The sequence below is a fragment of the Callospermophilus lateralis genome, chromosome 6 (genome assembly GCF_048772815.1).
Source record: "Callospermophilus lateralis isolate mCalLat2 chromosome 6, mCalLat2.hap1, whole genome shotgun sequence".
In the NCBI taxonomy this organism is placed as follows: domain Eukaryota; kingdom Metazoa; phylum Chordata; class Mammalia; order Rodentia; family Sciuridae; genus Callospermophilus; species Callospermophilus lateralis.
This window is the reverse complement of record NC_135310.1, coordinates 113,395,526-113,418,525: the sequence shown is the minus strand read 5'-3', so window position 1 is coordinate 113,418,525 and position 23,000 is coordinate 113,395,526. Positions and strand designations below refer to the sequence as shown.

The 23,000-nt window shown below is 52.3% G+C and overlaps 1 protein-coding gene across 4 annotated transcripts in view; it reads left to right on the top strand.

Annotated features, from left to right (window-relative positions):
* Positions 1 to 855: 855 nt before the first annotated feature.
* Foxp4 (forkhead box P4) overlaps positions 856 to 23,000 on the top strand; it is a 51,511-nt gene continuing 29,366 nt past the window's right edge. For all 4 annotated transcript variants that reach the window (XM_077109662.1, XM_077109660.1, XM_077109661.1 and 1 more), the window contains exons 1-2: positions 856 to 1,137; positions 20,119 to 20,338. In XM_077109662.1, coding sequence (XP_076965777.1) covers positions 20,135 to 20,338 — 204 coding nt within the window. In that variant the 5' untranslated portion in view covers positions 856 to 1,137; positions 20,119 to 20,134. The remainder of the gene's footprint in view (positions 1,138 to 20,118; positions 20,339 to 23,000) is intronic.

Genomic DNA, 23,000 nt, shown 5'->3' with positions numbered 1-23,000 from the left:
TCTCAGAGCACTTTACGGGAAATTCCCCTTCCGCGAGGGAGGCAGCGCGCGGCGGAGCGGCGGGGTGGGGGTGACTGTTCACAACGCCCAGAAGGAGCCTCCCCACCCCCCTCTGGTTCAAAAGCCCACCCCAGCCCCCACGCACTGGAGAGTCGGAGGGAGGCAAGGCGGGCGGGGGCCGGACGCGGGCTCCGGACTGGGGGCCCCGGCCACTCCCCGCGCCAGGCGCAGCCCGCCGGGAACCAGTGAACCGTGTGGGAGCAGGACTTGGCCGCACCTCCGGACTCCAGGGAAAGGCCTGAGTTTACAAAGCGCACCGTGGGATTGGTCCGAGGCCAGGGCGAATCTCTGGGGTATCTCGGCCTATCGCCTTTTTCAAATCTGTAGCCCCAAGTCCTCTCTCCACGTCCCCATTTTTCCTCCCCTAAAGTTTGGTCCACGTGGTCTCTCTCGCTCGCGGCAGGCTGCCTCGCGGGGTGAAAGTTGCTGCACCTGCTTTAGGCGAATTATGGTAGCACTAGAAGTTGGTCGCTCCTTCCTCCGCCTCTCGCTCGCTCGTTCCCTCCTCCCGGGCGCTCCGCGCGCTCCCTCGTTCCCCTCCGCCCCTCCCGTCCCCCGTCCCCTCCCGCCCCGCCCGCGCGCCGCCCGCTCGCAGCCACTCGCAGCCCGGGCTCAGTCGCAGCCCCTCGGAGTCCGGAGCCGGCCACCCCTGCGGACCGGACAGTGCGGCCGGCGGCCGGGACAGAGCCCCCAGCCCGCGAGGAGGGCGCGGCGCAGGCGGCGGCGGCGCGGCGGGGAGGAGCCCGGGCCGGAACCAGGGCTGGGCCGGGGGCGGGGACGCCGGGGTCCCGGAGCCCGGGAGCCGGAGCGATCTAACGAACGTCGCGGGAGGACCAAGAAGGAGGAGCAGAGCCGGAGCGAGCCGAGCTCCCCACAAAGTGCGATGCCCCGGCGGGGCTAAGGCGCGCGGCGGTCGGCGCGGCGCGCAGGGAGGACGCCCGAGAGCTGCGCGGCGCGGGGCGGCGCGGAGGAGCAGCCCCGGCGGGCGGCGGCGGGCCCGGGCTGCGACCCGAGCGAGCCCCATGCCCTGCGCGGGCTGACGGGCCGGAGCCCGCACGGAGCGGCCGGGCCGGACAGGTAGGTGGCGAGTCGGGCCCGGGGAAGCGGGTGGGGGCTGGGCCGGTGACCAGACCAACTCCCTAGCTCGCGCACTCTCTCGCCTGCTCACTGGCTCACTTTGTGTTTGCAAACTGCCCGCCGGAGACGCGCCGGGCGCCGGGAGGAGTCGGGCCCGGGCCGGCGCACTTTGTTCAAGCCGGGGCCGGCCGTAGTGCACTGACCCGGGGAGCCGCGAGACCCCGCCCCCGGCTCGGGCCCCAGCGGGCCGGAGCTGCCTTGGGAACAGGTGGGGGCTACTGCGCGGTGGCGGGGGGGGGGGTTGCGGTGGCGGGCAGCGGGGGCCGGCCAGGGGTGGGTGGCTGGAGAGGCCACTGAGGCCCGCCCCTCCCCCAAGATCCTGGGCTCCGCCCCCTCCGGGCCTGGCCGCTGGGAATGGGGTGTAAGGGGGCGCGACCCCCCCTCCCCGAGTCAGACAAAGAATACTTCCCGGCCCGGACTTTCCTGAGCTGGGAAGGGAAGTGGTGAAGTGGGCTCCCCCATTTCCAGTCTCGGGACTCTCCAAGATATGCCAGAGGCAGAGGGACTGGGGCGGGGGGTACTACAGCCCCACACGCCGCGTCGCCCTGGGTGAAGGGGAACTTGTCTTGCTTAGGTCGCACCTCGGAAGTTCTGAGACCAATCAGCCCTCTTTCCCCCATCCCTCATTGAGCTCAGAGACAGAGCGGAAAACTTCTTGGGCACTTGAGAGCGTCTGGAAATGGCCTCTGTGATTTTTGTGCGCCTGAGCCACAGGGTGGGGGACCGATCTGGCGGATACCTCTATTCACCCGCTTTGGGGAAGCTACCACCCCACCACGTAGTGGGGTGGGGGGGAAGCCCACCAGGGAAGAGGGTCCCAGAGTGACCAAGCAGGACCATGCCTCCCCGAATGAGGACTCTTATGTCCCCCGTGAACAACCCCTTTCCTTCCCCCAACACCTCTCTGACCCGCGGCCACCCCGGCGGCGCTCCAGCATCGCGCTCCGCTTCAACACCAAACAAACTTCCTTGGGCTGCGCCAGAGCAGAGCCCTTGGCTCTAGAATGCAGGGTGCCCTGAGAGACCTGGGGTCTCGGTGGCCACCTGAGTAAAGGATCGTGTGATTTCGCGGGATGCGGATTCTGAGGCAGAGCCCTGACGGCGGTGGATTACCTCTCTTCCCCCAACTGGGGCGACCTCGTGAACACACCCGCATCCCACCCCGACTTTATAGGCTGGGAGGAAAGGAGGAAAAGGGTATGGGGCCCTGAGCTAAGAGATCGCCCCGCTCCTCCTTTTGCACCCCCGACCTCTCGTGCCAACCCCGCCTGGATATTTCCTCGCTTACTCGGCACCTGGGATTGAAGGCATCTGGAGATCATCGCATGAGAAGCACCCCAGCACTCTGGGTCTCCCCTCTGGCAGACCGCGGCGCCCTGAGCTGGGGAGAGGGGCGGGGGACCCAGAGGCGCAAACCCCAAACTGAAGCTACAGTTCCGGAGAAAGCCCAGGAGCGTTTGGCCAATGCGGGATTTTATCTGAACTTCAGCATCTTCACCCTGCCTCAGAGCCCTCGCCTGGATTTGTCCCAGACCCAAGTGTTAGGTGTTGAGGGCCTCGGGGAGCGCAATTTGAGGGGCAATTGCGGTGGTTAAATCAAGGGCCCCCTTCTGCGTCCCCGAAGGAGGAGCAGCGGAATGATCAGTACACGGTCGTCGGTGGCTGTGGGACGGTCTGAGCGGTCTCACCGCCCAGCTTTCCGGACCCCAGGCTCACTTTCCGGAGAGAACCAGGGCAGATCGGCCCCTTGGCCTCCGAGTCTTGGGTCACAGGCATTTGGATCCTCCTTCCTCGGCTCCTCCAACACAACCCGAACTGAGAGGAGCTGTGTGAAGGGGAGCCACCGGCCTCAGACAACCTCTGCTCGCCCCCGCGGAAAACCGCTGTGGGGAAGTCTGAAGCCTTTTTTTTTTTTTTTTTTTTAACTTGAGAAACTTTTTCTTGCCCCTTGGGGTTCTGAGGTTATTTGTCACCTGGTGGCTGCAGGGAGGGCACAGGGACTTTGTGGCGGGCACCTAGATGGCTTGCTGGCTCCCGCGGTGCCTTTAGATCTGAGTTGCTCTAAGGACAGTGCACAGGGGAGTGTGATTTCCACTCTGGTCAATGCAAGATGGCCTGGGGAGGAGGTGGTGCTATCTGTGCCCCCTCCCCAGTCTCCCAATCTGTACTCCTGGTTCCTTAGACACCCACCGTATCCTTGGTGCTAAGGTGGGGAGACCACTGGAACCTTCTGTTCTAGCAGCCTAACCCTGGGCCCCTGGGGGGCGGGGAGTTTTCTGTTCTCCCAGGCCTGGGCAGGGTTCTCAGGAGTTCTGGAGTTGGGAAGCCCCTGAGCCCTGGGAAGGGAAAGGCCTGACACCAGAGCTGAAGAATAGCTGAGGCTGGGCTCTACTTGCAAAGAGACCTGCCCCTCTTCCTTCTACCTAGACACCCCCATCCCCCTTTCTCTGCCTTTGGCCAGAAGCCTCCTTTCTGGCAGGTAGGTCCCTTCTTGCCAGGAATGTGTGTATCCTGCTGGGCCCCTACTCCAAACACACCTCTTCCTGAGGGGAGGGAAGCAGGACAACTTGTGTGGGGGGGTTCTTTTATCCAGTAATTCCCCAAGTATTTGCTGTGCCCCTACTCTCTCTGGGCAGGTCCCAGGCTGGGTATTGGGGTACCTACGTGATAAAGGCTGGGGTCTGCTCTCTGGACCTCACAGTGTTGGTGCAGGAGATTCTGATAGATGGAGCAGTGAGTGTTTCAGAGAAGGGGTTTGAGATGTGAGGGGAGGGAAGGGACAGGGGCGGGACATCTCCAGAAGCCTTCCTTGCCCCACAGCTGCCCTCTCCTCCCTACATCTTAACCCTTAGCCTCCCCACTAAGAGCTAGGACTTGGCGGTTGGTTTCCTGTCACTACCGCTGGGGCAGTACAACCCCTACACCCTCCTCCCAAGCAGGTGCAATGTCTTTACCTTTCCTGTAGATAGAACTATGTGAAATAATTATTTCTTTCAAAAAAAGGGTTTTCCCAGTTTCCCTTCCCTGCATCTTGCCCCATCCCGGTTGCCCAGGCCAAGGCAGCCTCAGGACTATTTTGGTCAGGACTCTGGGCTCCATTGGCTGGGATGACTTTCTCAGACTTAGTTCCAGAACTCTGGAACCCAGAGCAAGGAACACGGGCCTCCCCAGGGCAGAACATGTGTCAGAGTGGAACTTGGCAATAGAGATGGGACTCTGGGGAACTTAATTAAGCTCCCCGAACCTCAATTTTCTTAGGTTGTAAAGTAGGTCAGTAATACCCAATGTAGAGAGTCAGCTTGGGAGTTGAACGAGAGGTAAAGTTCCTAGCATGGTGCCTGGTGCCTGGTAGTGCCAATCCGGGGATGGCTTTTAAAAATTGTTAGTTTACCAGCACTGCCAGGCCACTTATTGGACTGAATACTGGAAACACTGGAGTATTAAAATTCATTTTATAGGCTGGAAAAAGAAGCCCAGAGAGAAGAGACAACTTGACTGAGGTTACACAGCTACTTAGTAGCAGAGCTGGGACTAAGTGTGGGGCCCCTGACCCTAGAAGAAACCAGCACGGCTGGAGCCTCTGCTATGGGGAAGGGATGGAGGGGCGGTCACTCCCCCTGCCTCCTCCCCTCCTCCCCAAGCTAGTCTTGGTCTCCTCTCTTCCCTCTAGTATGAAGGCTGTACCTTCGCTCCCTGTCTTCCCTTTAGAGGAAGACTTGGGTATAGAATCTGATGCCCCCCACCCTAGCACCTTGGAATGTCTCCCAGGTACTACTAAGATGCTCAGGATAAAAGTATAAATGAAAATTTCCCAGAACATGAAGGAGGAAAAAAATGATCAGTACCCTCTCTCTAGAAAGGGAGATTTCTCGTATTTGGAAACCATACCTCTCACATCCTTATAGAAGACATTTGGCAGCAAGTTTCAGACCAATTTGGGACCTAGTGCTGAAGGGATCACCTTTAAGAGGCAAAAAGAAACATCCCCTGAGCCTGAAGTTGGCTTTCTTCAGTTTTGCCTTCCGGGATTTTCCATGGAAATTGCACACTTGCACTCACTGCTGGTTCTGTCCAAACGGGATCACAGTAGGAACCCTCTTTCTTCTGTCCTCCAAAATTTATATCTGCACTTTGTGGCTGTGGCTGCAGTGGTCTTGTTAGATGCTCTCCTGGGCTCAGGCATGCTGACTGGGAAGCAGGAGCTCCTGCACAAAAGGTACAGTCTGCCTAGGGCTACAAGGTGAGGGGCCATGGAGTCACTCTGGTGAGTGGTCAGAGCTGGCAGGGCCTGGCCAGAGCCCTCCCTTGCCTCGATCCCTGCTTCCAGGGCTGCCCCCACCAACCCAGGCCAGGGTCTTTTTGTTTTTCTCAGTGCTTCCCCTCCATTGACGCCCCTGCATCTTTCTTTTTTCCTGCCAATCCCAGCTGTTCTGCTCACCTCCTGGGCCTCTTCCTATGTGCACTGAGGCCCCAGGGTGGGTGGGGTCTATTGATGGTGCAAGATAGAGGTAAATGTTGTTTCCTTTCCCACCCTAAGTTGGTTCTGCTGGCATCTCGCCTGGGCTTCCATGTGAATGGAGGTGGGGTCCAGAGGGTTTTTCCAGACTCAAAAGACTTATGTAAAGACCCTCTTGGCATTTGTCCAAGATAGGCAGGGCTGGTAGGCGTGGTAGTGACCTAGAATTCTGACTGGCATGACAGGAGAGGGCAAAATGATGACCACTTGAGGGCAGGGCAGCTCAGGGAAGAGAGACAAGACTTGACTCCGCTGTACAGTACAGTTAATGTGGAGTGCCTACTAAGTGCAAGGACAGAGAAGAGGTAAAATAAGGGGAGGCTCGCTTGTAACTTGTAAAAATCCAAAATGGAGCGAGTGTGGGAATGTGGATCCTTTGCATGGGTTCTTACCACAGAAGACAAGCCTGGGTCCTGACAGGACACATGTACCAATGGCACAGACCTTGGAAGAGCCCCGCAGTAGGAGGGGAAAGTTGGGGGGGGGTATGGGGGTTTTGTTTTTTGTTTTCCTCTCTGGGGCAGGTCTGAGCAGGATCCCTGGGATTTGATTTCTGGCTTTCCATTCATTTCTGGAAGCCCCCATTTCTAGGAGCCCCAGCACTAAAGAATTTGCTCCAAAAGCGGGCTGCAGTGGACTTCCTCCTTGCCTTCAGGTGTTCCTTGTGCAGATTCTTGTCTGCATCCTGGAAGAAAAAGGTGCTGCTGGGGAGAATTTTGGAGGGAGATGGAACATCAAGATTTGTGGGAAACCCAGGAGGGGTCACTTGGGGAGCAAACCTCCAAGGCTCTCCAGGCTTCCCCATCTCTAGATGGGAGCAGGAGGCACTCCGAAGGTCAGGGGTGTGTTGAAGTGCTGCAGCCCACTGGGAGAAGCCCTCCTTCAGAGAAGCCTGGGGGGTTCCCCAGCAAGCCAGGGCTGCCTGCTCTCCTTCCCAGCTGAGGCACTCCTTCAGGTTAGCCCCCCGGGGAGCACTGCTCTGAGCTCTGGACACTCTCAGAGGTGTTGAGATCTGAGCTGAGATATGTTTTTGGCCCTTGCTGAATGCTGATAAAATGACTGGCACACTGGCTGGCTGGGACCAGGGCCTGGGGGTCCGCAAGGGTCTTGCACAGCGTGGACTATGTTTTTCAGCTGCAGGGAGTGCCACCCATGTTCTGTGCTACATGCCTGAATTCAGGAATGACTTGATGGATCTGGGTTCTAAACAGGATCCAGACTTGCACACATATACCGTGGGAACCCAGTAAGGCGCTGCTACCAAGACCCGACTTCGCTCTCTGGCCTTAGGCACAACCTTGTCTTCCCAGTGGGCCCCAGATTTATACCTTATAGTTGGTGAGGGACACCCGCAGTCCCCTCTGCCTGGCCTCGGCTTGCCAAAGCTGGGCACCCTCTTTGTTCTGACAGTGACAGGAACCCACTGCCTCCCGGGTCTTTTCCAAAGGGGCGACATGTGGAGCTCAGGGCAGGGAACCCTATGACCCATGGAAGTCTCCTCCTCGCCAATTAGGCAGCTGAGCCTGATTAAAAGGGGTGCGGCCCGCCCCCTCCTGCCTGATCCCCATCGACGAGATTTCCCTTCATCAGAATCTCACATCCTCCAGAAATTAATTTGATGCCTCTTGTTATCAATTAATTGAATCTCCTTGGGAGAGAGAGCTGTGCTAGGCGGGCTGCAGCTTGGCCCTTGTGTGCTGCCATCCCCCCTCCCCCTCACACCAGGACAGCCTTCCCCTCCCCCATTTCCCTTTTTCTGCTTTGCTTTTAATTTCACTTACTTTCTAAAATAAAATTGCTTTAGACCCCTTTGCTCAATTTGGCCTGTGTGGCTGCCTGTGGGCTGAGTACTGTTTGGGATTCACTCTTTTTGAGGTGAGGAGCAAGGGGACTTCCTCTCCCCTGGTCCCTGTTTGATCTCTCCTTAAATAAACAAAATCTCACCCTTTGGGAATTTGGCCCTGGCCCTGGCCCTGACCCTGAGTGCTCCAGGGGCTACTGGTGATGAACTTGGAGTGGGGGACTGGGGGAGGGAAGGCTGGGGACAGCCTGTACTCTAGCTGGGGAGAGAGGGACAGAGAAAGAACCAGTTAGGGACCCTCCACTCCTTTGCCAGGGCTGGTCCATTAAATGTAGGGCAGAGGAGAGAGGTGTGGTACTTCCTAGCTTCCCAATAGCCAGGCGCCTTTAGTAACTAGCCCTCAGCATTCTTAAGGACACTTGGAAGCCCTGGCTCTGCTCCTTGCATGGAAGACTGAGTAAGAAGTTTCTAGAAAGTATCCCCATTAGGAAATCTGGGAGGGATTTGTAACACGTAGAACTAGGTGGTCACCAGACTGACAGGTGGTCACCAGACTGACAAGGAACTGTGCTTTGCAGTTAGTTTCACAGCCCCTTGTTCTAATCCTCACCATCCCCGAGAGATTCATCAGATCTTGAGAATTCCTGTTCTCATTTGATAGGTGAAGGATCTAGGTCCAGAGAGGGGAGGTGACTTACATAAGGTCACACAGTTAACTGGGACCTTCTCTTGGGAATGCTGGCCTGAAGGACTGTGGTCACAAATTGAATAACTTCACCTCTGCTGAGGTTTTCTGACACCCCACACAGCTCAATGCCATAGTAAATTTCTGTAAGTATCCCTACTGGGGCTTCTTTTGCACAACCCAAACCCAAACACAGCCAATACTGAGCCCATATTTCTGTGTGGGTAAGGAGGGACTGGGAATGGGTGAAAGCTGCTTCTCACCAGCCCTGCTGGTGACCCGCCTAGCCCCAGAGGGCATTTTGGTTAGCAACTTTGACAAGGGGACTTGCCATTCTCAATATTATTCAAGGAAAATCTAGGAGCGGAGAGTCCAAAAGACTCTTTACAGCAAGGGCTTAGAGAAGACCAATAAGGACCCAAATCTAATTTCCACACTGCTGCTTACAAACTAATGGTGGCAGCTGGGCGTGGTGGTGCATCCCTGAAATCCAGGCGGCTCAGGAGGCGGAGGCAGGAGGATTGGGAGTTCAAAGCCAGTTTCAGCAACATAGGTGGGCCCTAAGCAACTGAGGGAGACCCTGTCTCTGAATAAAAAAAAAAAAAAAAAAAAAAAAAATATATATATATATATATATATATATATATATATATATATATATATATATAAAGAAGGCTGGGCTGTAGCTCAGTGCAGAGCGCTTGCCTAGCATGTATGAGGCACTGGATTCAATCCTTAGCACCACATAAAAAAAAATAAATAAATAAAATAAAGGCACACTGTCCATTTATAACTATAAAAAATTTTTAAATTATAAAAATGATATAAAAAAGTTTTGGGGATATGGCTTAATGGTTGAGTGCCCCTGGGTTCTATCCCTGGTACTAAAAATAAATAAATAAATAAGCCCAAAACAAAAACAAACAAAAAACCCCAAAACTAAAACTGATGGTGGTGGATAATTCTTTTTCCTTACTTTATACCACAGAGGTAATTATCCTTATAATTACCCCTTGTGTCTCTAGGGGCCTGTTCTAAGCTGAAACCAGTGCACCCCTGGCAGGTGAGCCCCTCTATGAAGGTTATCTGTCCCCCATACTTATTCTCTTATGTGTTGTTGGGAAAGGAGGAATAGTCCCGTTTGGAACCCATCTTGACACAGAGAGAAGTGGAAGGACGCTGCTGAAGCTTTGCATATTCAAATGTGGTTGTGCTTTGGATACCCCTGAATTGATGCCCAAGATTTCTGTGAATGCCATGCCTAGAAATCATCTAGGGAGATGAAGAGGGGCCAGGGCGTGCCAGGGGCAAGGCCAGACAGCAGCCAGAGGCTGAGCAAGGGCTGGACCCAGTGGTCTGTTGCAAGCCCACTGAAGCCCCTCCTATGTCCATAGGAGGCCCTGATGTCAAAGGCCACTACCAGAACCAGGCTCCAGGTGGCCATTCAGGCCCTGAGTGGGTTGCCCCTACTCCTTAACCAGCAGGCCCCCCACGTAAGACGTCACTATTTAATTAGCCGTCTCTGATTAACCAAACTTGGCATTCGGCTCCTCTTGCCCTCATCTTTCCCAGCTCCGAATCAATGGCTTTGATATGCTAATTAGGGAGTAATTTAATTTCAAAAGGCCGCAATTAACAAGGGTGTTGTGGACATGCTGTAGTTAAGCGGAGTAATCTAATTTGCATTAGTAACAAGCAGGGACTAATTAGAAGCTTAATTAGACACTTAGATGGCTCTTATGTTTACTTTCTTAATGAGATGGAGTGGGATCTTTGGTTCTCCCTCTTTTTCATTGTTAATTCTTCCTTTTGGTCACGGTGGTAGGAGGGAGAGCTGAGCCTGGCCTCTTTGCCAGGGCCTGGTGGGAACGTTTCAGGGCTGGAGCCAGTGAAAGGTAAATTGGTAGGAGAGGTGGTGAGGAGAGGTTCAGAATTCCCAGAAATGCCAGAGCGACAGCGCTCTGGGCCTTGCCGGCTCTGAGGTGGGATGCAGGGAAGAGTCCTGGTCCTAGGCTCAGCCACGTAGCAGCCAGGTGACCTTGTCAAGTCACTTGGCATCTTTGAAGAGTGGTTCCTTCCTCTGTCAAAGTGAGCAGAGGATTGTGTGGGAGGGAGAAGGGACAGAGTACAGGAAAGGGCTTTCAGGGACTCTGAGTGCAATGGGTGTTATTAAGAATAAGAATCAAGGCCTGGGGATGTGGCTCAGGGGTAGAGCACTTGCCCAGCACGTGTGAGGCCCTGGGTTCCATCTCCAATGCTGCCCAGCCCCACCCCTCCCAATCACAAATTGTGCTCTGAGCCTGCTCTTGCCTTATGACAGCCCAGAAGTCACCTCCTCCAGGAAGCTGTTAGCAAGCCCTAAGCACCCCACTCCATCCAGGTTCTCATCACCCCCAGTGCATAACCTTTGTAAAATTGTGTGTATGTGTTGTATAGAGCAGAGCTTCTCGACCCTACACTTGAAGTTTAGAATACTTAAAAAAGCTTTGTGGGATACTCAAGCCTGAGTCCTTCTCCCCAGGGAGCAATTTAACTGACCTATAGTGGGACCTAAGAATGGTTTCTTTCTAAGGCTCCCCAGGTGATTCTGCTGCATTAGAAGGTCTGCTTACCTGCCCCTTTGTTTGCCTCTGTCTCCTCCTTCCACCAATATGTAAGTCCCCCAGAAGCATGTCTTATTCACCTCCATTTACAAAGACCATAGTGACTGCTGCGCCCCACATCAGTTACAGGTGAAGACCCTGCCCAGCTGTGAACCAGGGAGCTCACACAGGCTCCTCGGGGTCTGTAGTGTTTGGTTTTGAACGCCTTATGCAGATCTGAGAATCTCTGGGGAGGAACTGAGGAGAATAGCGGGAAACCACCAAAAAGTTGAGGGTTTGTGAGTCTTCTGAGATAATGGTCTCATTGCCACAGGAGGGTAAAATTAGTACAAGTTTTCAAGATATCAAGAAAAGATATGCCAAAATATACCCTACTGTCATGTATAAGTAAAAACAACAGCAAAAGAATAACCTAGAGAGAAATCGAGGACCTTAAAAATAGAGGCTGGAGTTGTGGCTCCGTGGTAGAGCACTTGCCTGGCACACGTGAGGCACTGAATTTGATCCTCAGCACTGAAAAATAAATAAATAAATAAATAAAGGTATCGTGTCCATCTACAACTAAAAAAAATATTAAAATTAAAAAAAAAACTTTAAAAATATGTAGCTGGTGGGGCTGGAGTTATAGCTCAGTGATAGAGCACTTACCTAGCAATGTGTAAGGCACTGGGTTCTATCCTCAGCACCACATAAAAATAAAAGAATTGTGTCCATATACAACTTAAAAAATATTTTTAAAAAAAATATGTAGGCGGGCGCAGTGGCGCATGCCTATAGTCCCAGAGGCTCGAGAGTCTGAAGCAGGGGCATCACTAGTTCAAAGCCAGCTTCAGCAACTTAGCAAGGCCCTAAGCAACTCAGTGAGACCTTGTCTCTAAACAAAACATTAAAAAGGGCTGGGGATGTGGCTCAGGGGTTAAGCACCCCTGGATTCAATCTCTTATGCCAAAAAAAAAAAAAAAAAAAAGGTAACAGCCTAAATATCAAACTCTAGGGGATTGGTTAAATAAATTCTGGAACCTGCAGCCACACTCAAGCAACTATGTGACCATTAAAAACTGTTGCTTAAAATATTTTATGTCATGTGGAAATGTTTATGAGAGTAAGCGGTGAGTGGAAAAATAGGAAAATTCAGACCAGGTACCGATTACCCAATTTCACTTTTAAGCATTTGTATTCCAAAAGAGAGTGAAAGTGGATTGACTGGAAGGGTCACCCCCCAAAGGCCAGTTCTCTGGGTGGTAGAGTACTCTTTTTTTTTTTTTTTCCTTTTACCTGCCTACCCGCCCCGCTCCACACACATCAGAAGTCCCACCAAGATGTCTTTTTTAAGATTGGAAAATAACGTTATTTGAGACTTGGAGAGAACCTGGAGCAGGAAGCACAGGACACCTTCCAAATTAAAGGCTGTGTTGCTGTGTTTTAGACGAGCATCTCCTTGCCCTACCACTTGTACTAAGCCCCTCCAGCTCTGAAGTTTTGTGCCAAGAATTGGCCTTGAATGCTCCCTAGAGTTGGAGTGGGTAGTTTCCAGACCCAACACTCAGGTTCCAGTGTGGGGGAGGGGAGCAGAGGGTGCCAGCCTCTGACTCACATAGTAGTCTCAGAGGGAGGGTGGGGGCTTGGAGAGGGGTTGTTGTTTGGTTTTGGTACTGGGGCTTTAACCCAAGGCCTCTCACATTCTAGACAAGTGCTGTACCACATAGCTAAGTTCCTGCCCCAGGAGGAGTTGAGATTGTTTTGGAACTCAGTGCCATGTGCTGAGTAGAAAGACTGCTAGCATGATCAGCCACATAGAGCTGGAGGGTTTTGCAGTACATCACCCAGTTCTGGTTTTAGGACCCATTTTAGAGCTGTAGTCCCCCTACTCTACATGGAGGGGATCAACCCAGAGCCTTGCACAATGCTAGGCAGGGCTCTACCACTAAGCTATATTCCCAAACCCATGTGGACAATCTAACCCGTGGGTCCTGCCTTGCTTTTTTGTAGTGCTGATCCAAGGACTGGGGTGAATTAAAAAAAAAAAAAAAAAAAAAAAAAAAAAAAAATATATATATATATATATATATATATATATTTTTTTTTTTTTAGTTGTAGTTGGACACAAAACCTTTATTTTATTTTTATGTGGTGCTGAGGATTGAACCCAGGGCCTTGCACATGCTAAACAAGCCCTGCGCCACAACACCAGCCCCTGGGGTGAATTTTTAAACCCCAGCCCACTCAGAGTTGTGTTGCAACAGGAATTTTGGGCCCCATAACTAAGTAACTACCCTTGTCTGATTGTCTTCTTCATGCAGTGTGTCTTACCTGATACCACAGCATTCCTGGAGGGAAGTTTTCTTGGTATTAGTCCCATATTACAGATAAAAAAAAAAAACAAAAAACAAAAAAAAAACCAGACTGGTAACTTCATTGCTTAATGTCACTAAGGTAATCAGAGGTCAGAGTTAGCAGGCAGGATGGCAAATGAGTGGTTGGCTGTGTGTGAGGCCAAGGCCCACAGTGGCTGCTACAGGAGAGCCCTCCTCCCACCTGGCCACCTGAAGCCAGTGGGAGGTCAGAGCTGCATGGGGGAGGGCTTCCCTGGGCCTTCCTATTGAGAGGCATCCTTCAGTTACTTGTAGGGCCAGTACTTCTGGCTCTGAAAAGCCCTGTGCTTTATGTTCCCTGACATAAGTAAGATCTGATAGTATAGTTTAAAAAAAAAAAAAAAGGCTAGAAAAGAAAGGAAAAATAAGGTGTCCCTCAAGGTCTTTCTATGAGGTACCCACATGTCTGTCTTTATATATCATCTACAAATTTCAAAGACTGTTAGTCATTTCAAAGACTATTAGTTCTGGAAAAGTCTGAAACTCGTGACTTTTTTTTTTTTTTTTTTTTTAAATAAAGGCCTTTGCACTAGGCAGGGTTGGTGGCACGCATCTATAATCACAGCAATTTTGGAAACTGAGGCAGGAGGACCACATGTGCAAGACCAGCCTCAGCAATTTAGGGAGATCCTTTCTCAAAGATTAAAAAATAAAAAGGGCTGGAGATTTTACACGGTAGTAAAACACCTCTGAGTTCAATCCCCTGTAACAAAACAAAACAAAACTAAAAAACCTGTATGTGCTGTTTCCCCTTCGTCCAGTATACACGGTGCCTGTCCAATGCCTACTTATTCTTCCTATCTAATCGTAAATGCTATTTCCTCAAAAGAGAAGGCCCTTTCCTTCCCTGCACTCATACTGGACAGAATTTATTTTATTCAAGCTTAGTTAATTTTTGTATCTTTATTTATTGTTTGCCTCCCATTATGGGAACATAAGCTTGACAAGATCAGGGCCAATGTCATGTTCTGCTCCTGGAGAACACTGTGTGTGTTTAAATACTTGTTGAACCAATGAATGAATAAAGGGTCATTGCTAGGGGAGTACACTCCCAAAGAACCACTGAGGGAGAGACTCCTAGTGGCTAAACTTTAAAAAAGATTTACCTGGGAAAAGGCAAGGGGTGGGTCCCCCATTATTACCTTCTACCCTTGCTGATTCTTTTACACATGGCTCTTAAAGCATCTAGGACACTCCTGCAGTTGCTTATTCAGTGGGGACCACACTTGAGTTTCCTGAAGGTAGGTCTCTGGTGCTTAGCTTAATCTGCCCCTAAATACCATGAATGAATGGCCTTGGGAGATCCATCCCTAATTTTGGTCATCAGGAACATCATAACTAGAGCCAGGGTTCATCAGTGGAGACCTGTTGCCTCAGACAGCAGCCCTAAGCATCCTCTGGGAACTTTTTAGAAATACAAATTCTCAGCCCCACTCCAGGCCTATTGAATTAGAAATTCTGCGTTAGTGAGTAAGGTGGTGGGGAGCAGCTCTCCAAGGTGATTCTGTGACTACAATTTGGGATCTATTATTCTCCCCTCCTTTTACTCTGTTATATCTTAAATTTATCCGCCTTTTATTTATTGCAATATGCTTCTTCCTAGTACTTGGAATTATAAATTATAAACAGCCATCTCTGGCCGGGCACGGTGGCAATGGTGCACTCCGGTAGTCCTAGCGGCCCGGGAGGTTAAGGCAGGAGGATCACGAGTTCAAAGCCAGCCTCAGCAAAAGCGAGGTGCTGAGCAACTCAGTGAGACCCAATCCCTAAATAAAATACAAATTAGGGCTGGGGATGTAGCTCAGTGGTTGAGTGCCCCTGGGTTCAATCCATAGTACCAAACAAACAAACAAACAAACAAATAAATAAATAAATAGCTATCTCTAGTCTAGTTATTTCCATTATACAGAGGAAAGTGGAGAATTAACTTACCCAAGTCACTTAGCAAGTTGGTGATAAGGCTAGGGCTAGATGCCGGTTTCCCTACTTCTAGTGTCAGGCTACCAGCGGAGGCCAAATTCTGCTCTCTCCTGGGCTAGATTATAGGTTTCCATAGGGCTGGAAACTGGCTTCTTATTCCAACTCCAGCTACCACCTTGGCTCTGTGTACAGGTGAGCTGTGGTCACACCCCCAACGGTGTGCTTCCTTAAGAGCTGGGGATGCGTTCCTTCTCCAGCTGCTCGCGTGCACGTCTGTGCCCAGTGGACGCGCGCCCCGGGAGCGCGCTGGGGGCTGCCCCACCACTCCCTCCCTCTCGGGTAAACCCCGGGCATCCGTCACTCTGTTAATTGCGCTAATTAGAGATCGCGGAGGTGTTAATTGGAAAACCCTGGTATTGTGCCTGTTTGGGGAAGAAAACGTCAATAAAAATTAATTGATGAGTTGGCTGCGCGGGTTCGCGGCGAGGCGCAGGGTGTCGTGGCAAATGTTACTGCTCAGATTAAATGATTGTTAATTAAAAAGCTACGGTAATTAATATTCCCTATGCCATATGGACCCGCGAAAAGGCACAAAAGGTTTCTCCACGTGTGGGGCTCCCCAGTCTGTCTTCTCTCCCCCTCCAAGCACCCCAGGCCTTGGGTGCCCGCTTTGGCGTCAGGTAGGTGGAACTCGTCACTTCCGGCCAGGGAGGGGACCGGGTGGACCTGGAGAGTTCCAAGGCCCGCCTTGGTCCTTAGAAGAGCCCCAGCATCAGGGGAAGTGGGAGCCCCCGACAGCCACAGAGTCCCCCCAGAACGGAAGAGGCGGCTGCGGCTTTGACCCAGCTTCCTTCCTTCCCACAGCGTCTGCTGACGCCTGGGACCCATATAATCTCAAGCATGTCCCGGCCCCCCCAAAGTGAACCCTGAGAGAGGAGAGACTAGGACCTGCCCATGTGTCAGAATCCTAGATGGAAGTCCTAGACCACCCCCAAACTACTTGGCCTCCATTGCCCCCATCATATGGTGGGAGAGGGGTCTGGGAAGAGTTGGGTGAGGATGAGAGCCCCAGTTTTCATCAATCCTAAAAAGATCTCTGATCCCCCTTCTTGTATGGAGGGAGAAAGCAGCCCAGTGACTGGTCAAGAGGCTGTGACTCGAATAAGGTCCCACAGTTGGGCCTTGAAAACAGGTGGTCCAATTCTCAGAGCTTCTGCCCTTTCCTGCAGGTGTTCAGCTGCTCCTGGCTGGGAAAGGGGTGATGAGGAGGAGTGTTGTGGGAGGGTAGGGGTGTATGGAGGCTGGGGGTGGGAGTGTAGGGAGGAGCTGCTCTTGGAATGTGCATCTCCAGTCCCAGAGCTGGCAGCTCAGGTCTACAGTGGGTGGGGTCCTTTGGCAAAGGGATTCCAGCAGTGAGTCCTCAGTGGCTCCCAGCAGCCACGGAAATACTGTGGCTTCATGTCCACATGCTGGACCAGGAGGTTTTTCTACTGGAGTTTCCAAGTCAGAAGAAAACTTCTCTACACGGAGGGGTGTACTGAAGGTGAGACCCTGAGAAAAGGCAAAAGACTCACAGCTGACTGTGGCTGAGCCAGGTTCTTAACACAAGGCCCCTGCTAGAGTCCAGGCTCTCATGGGCACTGACTGTCTTCCCCACTCCCTTGTAGTTACAGGGCATTGATACCAAGGGCTGCCCCTAGCACCCTACCTCATCCCATCCCTAACTGCCTGGGCCCCAGGCACCCAGAATCTGCTCACCCACAGTGCAGGAAACACCCTGGTCCTATTGCAACACCCTGTGGAGAGGCAGAGGGATGAAGGAAGCTGCTGGTGTGCTCAGCCTTGGAGGGCAAGTGTCCCAGGGAACAGGTGAGGATTCACAGACAGCCTGGGAGTGCCTGCCATGCAGGTTTGGGGGGTGGGTGTTAGTGGGTGGGTGGGAGCATGGAAGGAGGTATAGGGCTGTGTGTCAGCAAGGTGAAGGCCCCTGGAGGGGGCAGAGCTTGCCACATGGGAATTAATGCCATTCATACACCCTGCGGAAATGACTTTTCAAATGCATATAATCTCAAGCATGCAAATGAGAGGCTTGCTTCACCCTGTTTAATATGAATGATCGGCCCTTGAATAGCTATTATTACACGCCACATTGCAGCAATTATGTTGTTCAGTGGGTGTCGCTCTATATCCCCCCCCATGAAAAGACAGGAAAGAAAGGGATACTTCTTTTTTTTCTTCCTTTTTTCTAAACTTGCTGTCTGATCTACAACTTTATGGTGCTCTTAAATGTTGGAAGGGGACACTCTCCTTTACCCAGGGAAGTAACTGACAGATTCTCTTTGCTTTATCCTGTGTGCACACACATCCCTGAGGCTCTGGTCTTTGTCCCCTGGGGCCCAGGAGTTCTCAGATCTCAGAGCAGCCAGACTTGGATTCAGGGCAGGCAGCTGCTCTCCACCCCCAGCAGGGCCAGGGCTGGGGGAGTGGGAGGTGGAGAGCAGAGTAGGCCCCTGCTGTCTTCCCTTCCCCCTCTTTGAGCTGAGGCCTGGCTTGAGTGTGGGGGAAGTTGCTTCTGTAGGCTACCAGGGTGGGTGGTTTCAGGGGAGGGGACTGGCGCCCTGTGCTGTGGTGGGTGGAGGATGGCGTCCACCCCATCCATCATTTGGCAGCCACTAGCCCTCAGGCTGACACGGCCATTAAGGCTTGAGACCTAGTGCTTAATCTCTTCCAAACCATCACCCCCATCCTTGCCTTCACCCCTGGCCCAGACCCTCTCAGAACCCAGGGGTGGGAGTGGAAGCTAGGGGTTGGGAAGTAAGTCCTTGGGAACATACAGAAAAATTCAAACATGGGCACTCCAGTAGCATGGGGGTGGACAAGAGAGGCCACATAGACCATTGGGAAAGGGATACAGGGAACAGTGGTATGCCTCCCCATGGACCCTCGATCCGCTTTCTGTTCTCTTGTCCTCTCCCACTCCACACTCCTCCCCTCTCTGCTCCTAGCAGGGATAAAAAGAGCAAGTGGTCCATTGGAGTGAGAGAAGGTTCTTCCCTGGAAAAAAAGCAAGAATTTGGGGGTGAGAAGGGAAGCTCTTGAAATCATCCACCTTGGCGGAGGAACTAGGAAAGTATTCTCTCCTCTTCCTATAGTTTCTTACCAGTTACCTGCAAGACCCTCACCCTCCCGTTGGGTCCAGGAGACCATGTGGTTATGGGCATTGGCCTGGGCCAACAGGGGTCAAGAGAAGGAAGAACATTGGTTGGCTTCCATGCACTTTGCTGTATGCTCATGTGGCTTTTACCCCTTAACTCTCTGTGATTTGGGTCAAGTCATTGACCTCTCTGAACCTGGGTCTTCGCTTTTTACAGTTAGAGTAGGTGTAGAAGGGGTTGGTCCATAAAGGATGCTTCCTCTACCAGGTACATTGGTAGAGGAAGTAAATAAAATACTGGTTTATTTACTCCCCAAAGAACTGTAGGAGGCCGGGATTAAATACTTTGACAGACAAGGAAACAGATTTAGGGAGTTTGAGATGCATTAAACATCTGTGGTGGATGCCATCCATGTTCTGTTTGACTGAAATCCATGTTCCTCTCAAGGTGCTATGGCTTTAGGGGGAGCATTGGGAATTAGAGGACAGTTTTGCACACTAATGTTCCCCATCTTCATTGCAGTCTGTGTACGAGTCCATGGGACGTTGGAACCTCCATGACTCCTGGAAGGGAGCTCAGGCCTCTTCCTTCTCACTACCTTTCATTATCCCAGTCCTATCTTCTTTTTCTGGGGTAGGAGGAGTTTCAGCTACTTCTTAAAAGCCTTGTCTAATCAGGGAATCAGATTCTTTGTTTTGTGTGAGGCACTTAACTCTCTTAGCCCTCAGTTTCTTATTTATTTATTTGGGACAAGGGATCAAACCCATGGCCTCATGCACTTTAAGCATGTAATCTACCACAGAGCTACCCCCGCCCCCCGCCACCGCCCCATTTCTGTGGGGTGTTGATTGTGGAACCCAGAGCCTCAATCATGCTAAGTGTTCTATCCCTGAGCTACAGACCTAGCATCATATTTTCCATCTGTAAATTATTGTGATAATAACTATCTCCTGCAGTTTTCTGTTTGTTTGTTTTGGAGGTGCTGGGGATCTAATATAGAACCTCCTGTGTGCTAGGCAAGTGCTCCACGCTGAACTGCACCCCACCCCCCCAGCCCTCTCCTGCAGTTCTCTCAAGGAGGAATCGTGGGCTGTAGTTAGTTTTGAGTGTCTACTTGGGGCCCTGTGCTGGGCTGAGGGACTTAGAATAGGAGATGGAATGTGAACCCAGGGCTTCTTTCACTGCAGATTCCTGCATCTGTTGAGTGCCTGCTTCCTTGTAGGGGCTGGGTGGATGGAAGCCATCTTTACTGTAAAACAAAAAATATTGGTTAGGACCTCCAGTGTGCTGGGGAGGCAGGTCCTGCCCTGAGGGAACTTCCTCTCTAGAGGGGAACTAACACCGAGTCCTTTACAGGTGTGGGGGCGGGGATACCAATGGGGTCCCAGCGAATGAATAGCCTGCCTGCCTTTTGTTGTGGGAACACCTTTCCAGCTAGACCCCCAACTCTTGCCCCACCCTTTCCTGACCTGAAGGGAGAGGCCAGAGCTGGTTTAAGGCCCCAAAGGGCGTGGCAAGGCGTTGTCTCCCCTCCCCTCCCTGCAGGAGGTGCCCGGGAAGTGTGGGAATGTGAGGAAGGGGAGCAAATGGAGGCCTCAGCTTGTCTGGATCTGTCCCTTACCTAGGCCTAAGGGAGGGGTAGCACCACAAGGGCCACACCTGCAGGAGAGGGTCCCAGGAGTGGCCTTTGGGGAAGTTGAGGATGGAAGTTCAGAGCCTGAGGGCACCAAGGCCCAGGGTGAGGGGAAATGGGGGTTTCTGTGAGGGGCGATTGTATTTGGGGGCATTTTGGTGGCCGCCCTGGGTAGGACCCGCCCTGCCCGTCTAGCCTGGAGCCTCAGCCCCTCCCCCGTGTCTCTCCTCCTTCAGGTCCCGCTAGAGCGACATGATGGTGGAATCCGCCTCAGAGACAATCAGGTCGGCTCCGTCTGGTCAGAACGGCGTGGGCAGCCTCTCTGGGCAGGCCGATGGCGGCGGGGCCGGGGCCGCAGGCACCGCTGCAGGCGGAGCGGGTAGGGACGCCGCGGCCGGCGCTGACAGCAATGGCGAGATGAGCCCTGCGGAGCTTCTGCACTTCCAGCAGCAACAGGTAGGAGCCTGCGCCCCTCCCCGAGGTCTCTCCCACTCCCTGAGGGCCACTGGGCTGCTGCGCCCACCAGTCAACCTCATTTTAACATTCTTGAGAAGGTACGCCTCCAGGGACTCCTGCGCCTCTCCTTCTGGTGGCCACTGTAAGCCTTGGGGAGCCAGCCATCCCCAGGGAAAGAGAGAAGTGGTATTGGAGCCTGAGTCTAAAGAGCTTGGAACAGTCCCAGGAATGACATAAGGACAGACAGACGCTGGGCAGTAGGCTTTGGAGTCTGTTTTGAGTGGGTGGTTGCCTCACTCTCTGCTTGCGCCTGCGCATTCCTGGCAAACTGGCTAAATTAGCAGGGTTGTGTGTGTATCTGGGCGGGGGTGCTGTGCACACAGGGGTATCTTCACTTTATTTGTATTATAAAACATTCCCCGCCTCCAAGTCTGCCTGGATCTCTGATCCAAGCTGTGAAGAGATTAAACTTTGAGGCACCAGGGGCCAAAGCCACCAAGAAGAGGCCAAGAGAGGGAGGCAAAGGCAGGCCTCTACTTTTAGGGCTCAGACTGGCAACCCTCTGTGTGCCCCTTTCCTCTTCTGTGACCATTTTCCTACCTTTAAGTGCAGGGTTCAGGAGTTCAAGGCTAGCCTGCCTGAGGATCAAGAGGCACTAGGGTGGGGAACCTGGTTGGGTGATGACAGAGCAGGGCCCCCCCAGGTCTCAGCCCCACCTGGAGTCAAAAAGGAAAAATCATGCTTGACAAGTTCAGGAGAACCGGCCCAGCCAGCCCTGGTCTTGGGATCCTCTTCTTATTTGACTGTGCTCCTCAAATCACTGCTGGTGGCACTGGCCCTTGGGGGCTCTTCTGGGAACATGGAAAATCAGAGTCTTTGGATGCCTGTCCCTGCCCAACATCCCAGCTCTGCCTCTGCTGGGTACCTGCTGTGCCTTCACAACCCGCTCCAGGGTTCTCCCTGTCTCCTCTAATAACCTCCTAAGGAGCCCTTTCCCACCATACTTTTCAGAGCCAGAGGTTAGACTAGAAGCAGCACCAACCCAGGCCCCACAATTGCTGTAAGCTGGTCAGTAAGTTCTAAAGCAGGAATGGAAAAAGCCTGGGTTAGGTGCCAGCCCACTCCTTACCAAAGGCACACAAATCATGGGCCTCCCTGAGCCCTGGCCTATTGGGCATCCAGTGTGCTGGTTTAGGATCAGATGCTATTGGGGTGTGAAACCTCTCTCACACTACTCATGGACGTGAACAAATCGAGGACTTTAAAAAATGACGTCCTCTTGCCAACAGAGACTGGAGTGGGAAGGGCCTTTTGTCCCTGGGGAGATGGTCCTTGGGTGTTTGCCGGCATCTCCCAAGCCTCCCTATGCAGGTTCTCTGGGGAAGAGACCCTCAGGGACACAGTGCCTTCTGCTGGATACAGAAAGTCAAAGGGAAAAACCAGACCCTTTATCAAAATAATAACAAAACACACCCCACCAGAAATCCTCGAGGCCACCCATTTTGTATGACTAGCCCTTCCCCTCCTGCACCTCCATTCGAACAAAGCTATAAAAAAGTTGGGGGAGATAACAAAACTTTCTTTAAAAAAAAAAAATTACTTGGAATGAAGCATGAGCCCAGGTCTCTCAACTGGAGAGATGATTGGGGTGGGGAGAGGCGGGACTGTCTGTACTGATCAGGTTTCTGGGTTCTGCATTGCCATGTTTTACCATCTATATTCCACATTCCAGTTATTCCTGTTTGTTTTGGGGAATATCCCAAAGTCCTGGAAAATCCTATATCGGTTTCACAAATAAACTCGGGTGGGGATTTGGAGGCAGGAGGAGGACTGTTTTATCCATTTGGGCTCGCTAAGGGCGGAGTGCCCAGGGCCAAGGAAAATATTTGAGACTTAAAAAAGGTTTTGTTGGCTCCAAACTCTAAAAAGAACCCTGCAAAATTAAAATTACAAGATTTTCAATTAAAAATGAAATAGTCTGTGGGCCATTCTTCCACCCCCCATCACCATAGATGAATGCTACTTTGGGGGGAGCTTCAAGGGTCACCCCTTCCTGGTGCCCCCAGTAACACCGATTTGTGGAGCTAAAGATGGCCCCTGGGTTCCTCCTCCCTCTTGGAGGCCAACTGTCATGCACACTGTGTCATTAAATCCCACTTCAGATGAGGCAGCCAGAGGTAGACACTGACTTGTCCAGGTGACAAAGGCAGCAGCTACACCTCTGTATCCCAGGCCTGTGCAGGAGGTGGAGAGAGGAGGTTCTGAGGCTAAACAGATGTGTGTTGGTGAGGAAGGTAAGAGGGTGTCATTCCCGACATAAATGTTCCCAGCCGGGCACTCTAAATGGCTGTTCTGGTTTCCACACGAACTCCAGAGGCAGAGTGTTGAGAGAGTGGGTCGAAGGATCATGTGCTGGCCCTGTCCTCCTTTTTGTGCCCCTCTTGGGTCTCCAAGGCCCTCTCCCTTTGTCTGTGTGTTGTTCCCTGTCCCTCTGCTCTGGGTAAACACACCAGAAATGCAATCCTGGAAATGCAATCCTGGCCTTTGAGAGTAATGAGTGTTCTCTCCCTCTCTCTCTCTCTCTCTCTCTCTCTCTCTCTCTCTCTCTCTCACACACACACACACACACACACACACAGAGTCAGAAGTCAGGTTGGTGACA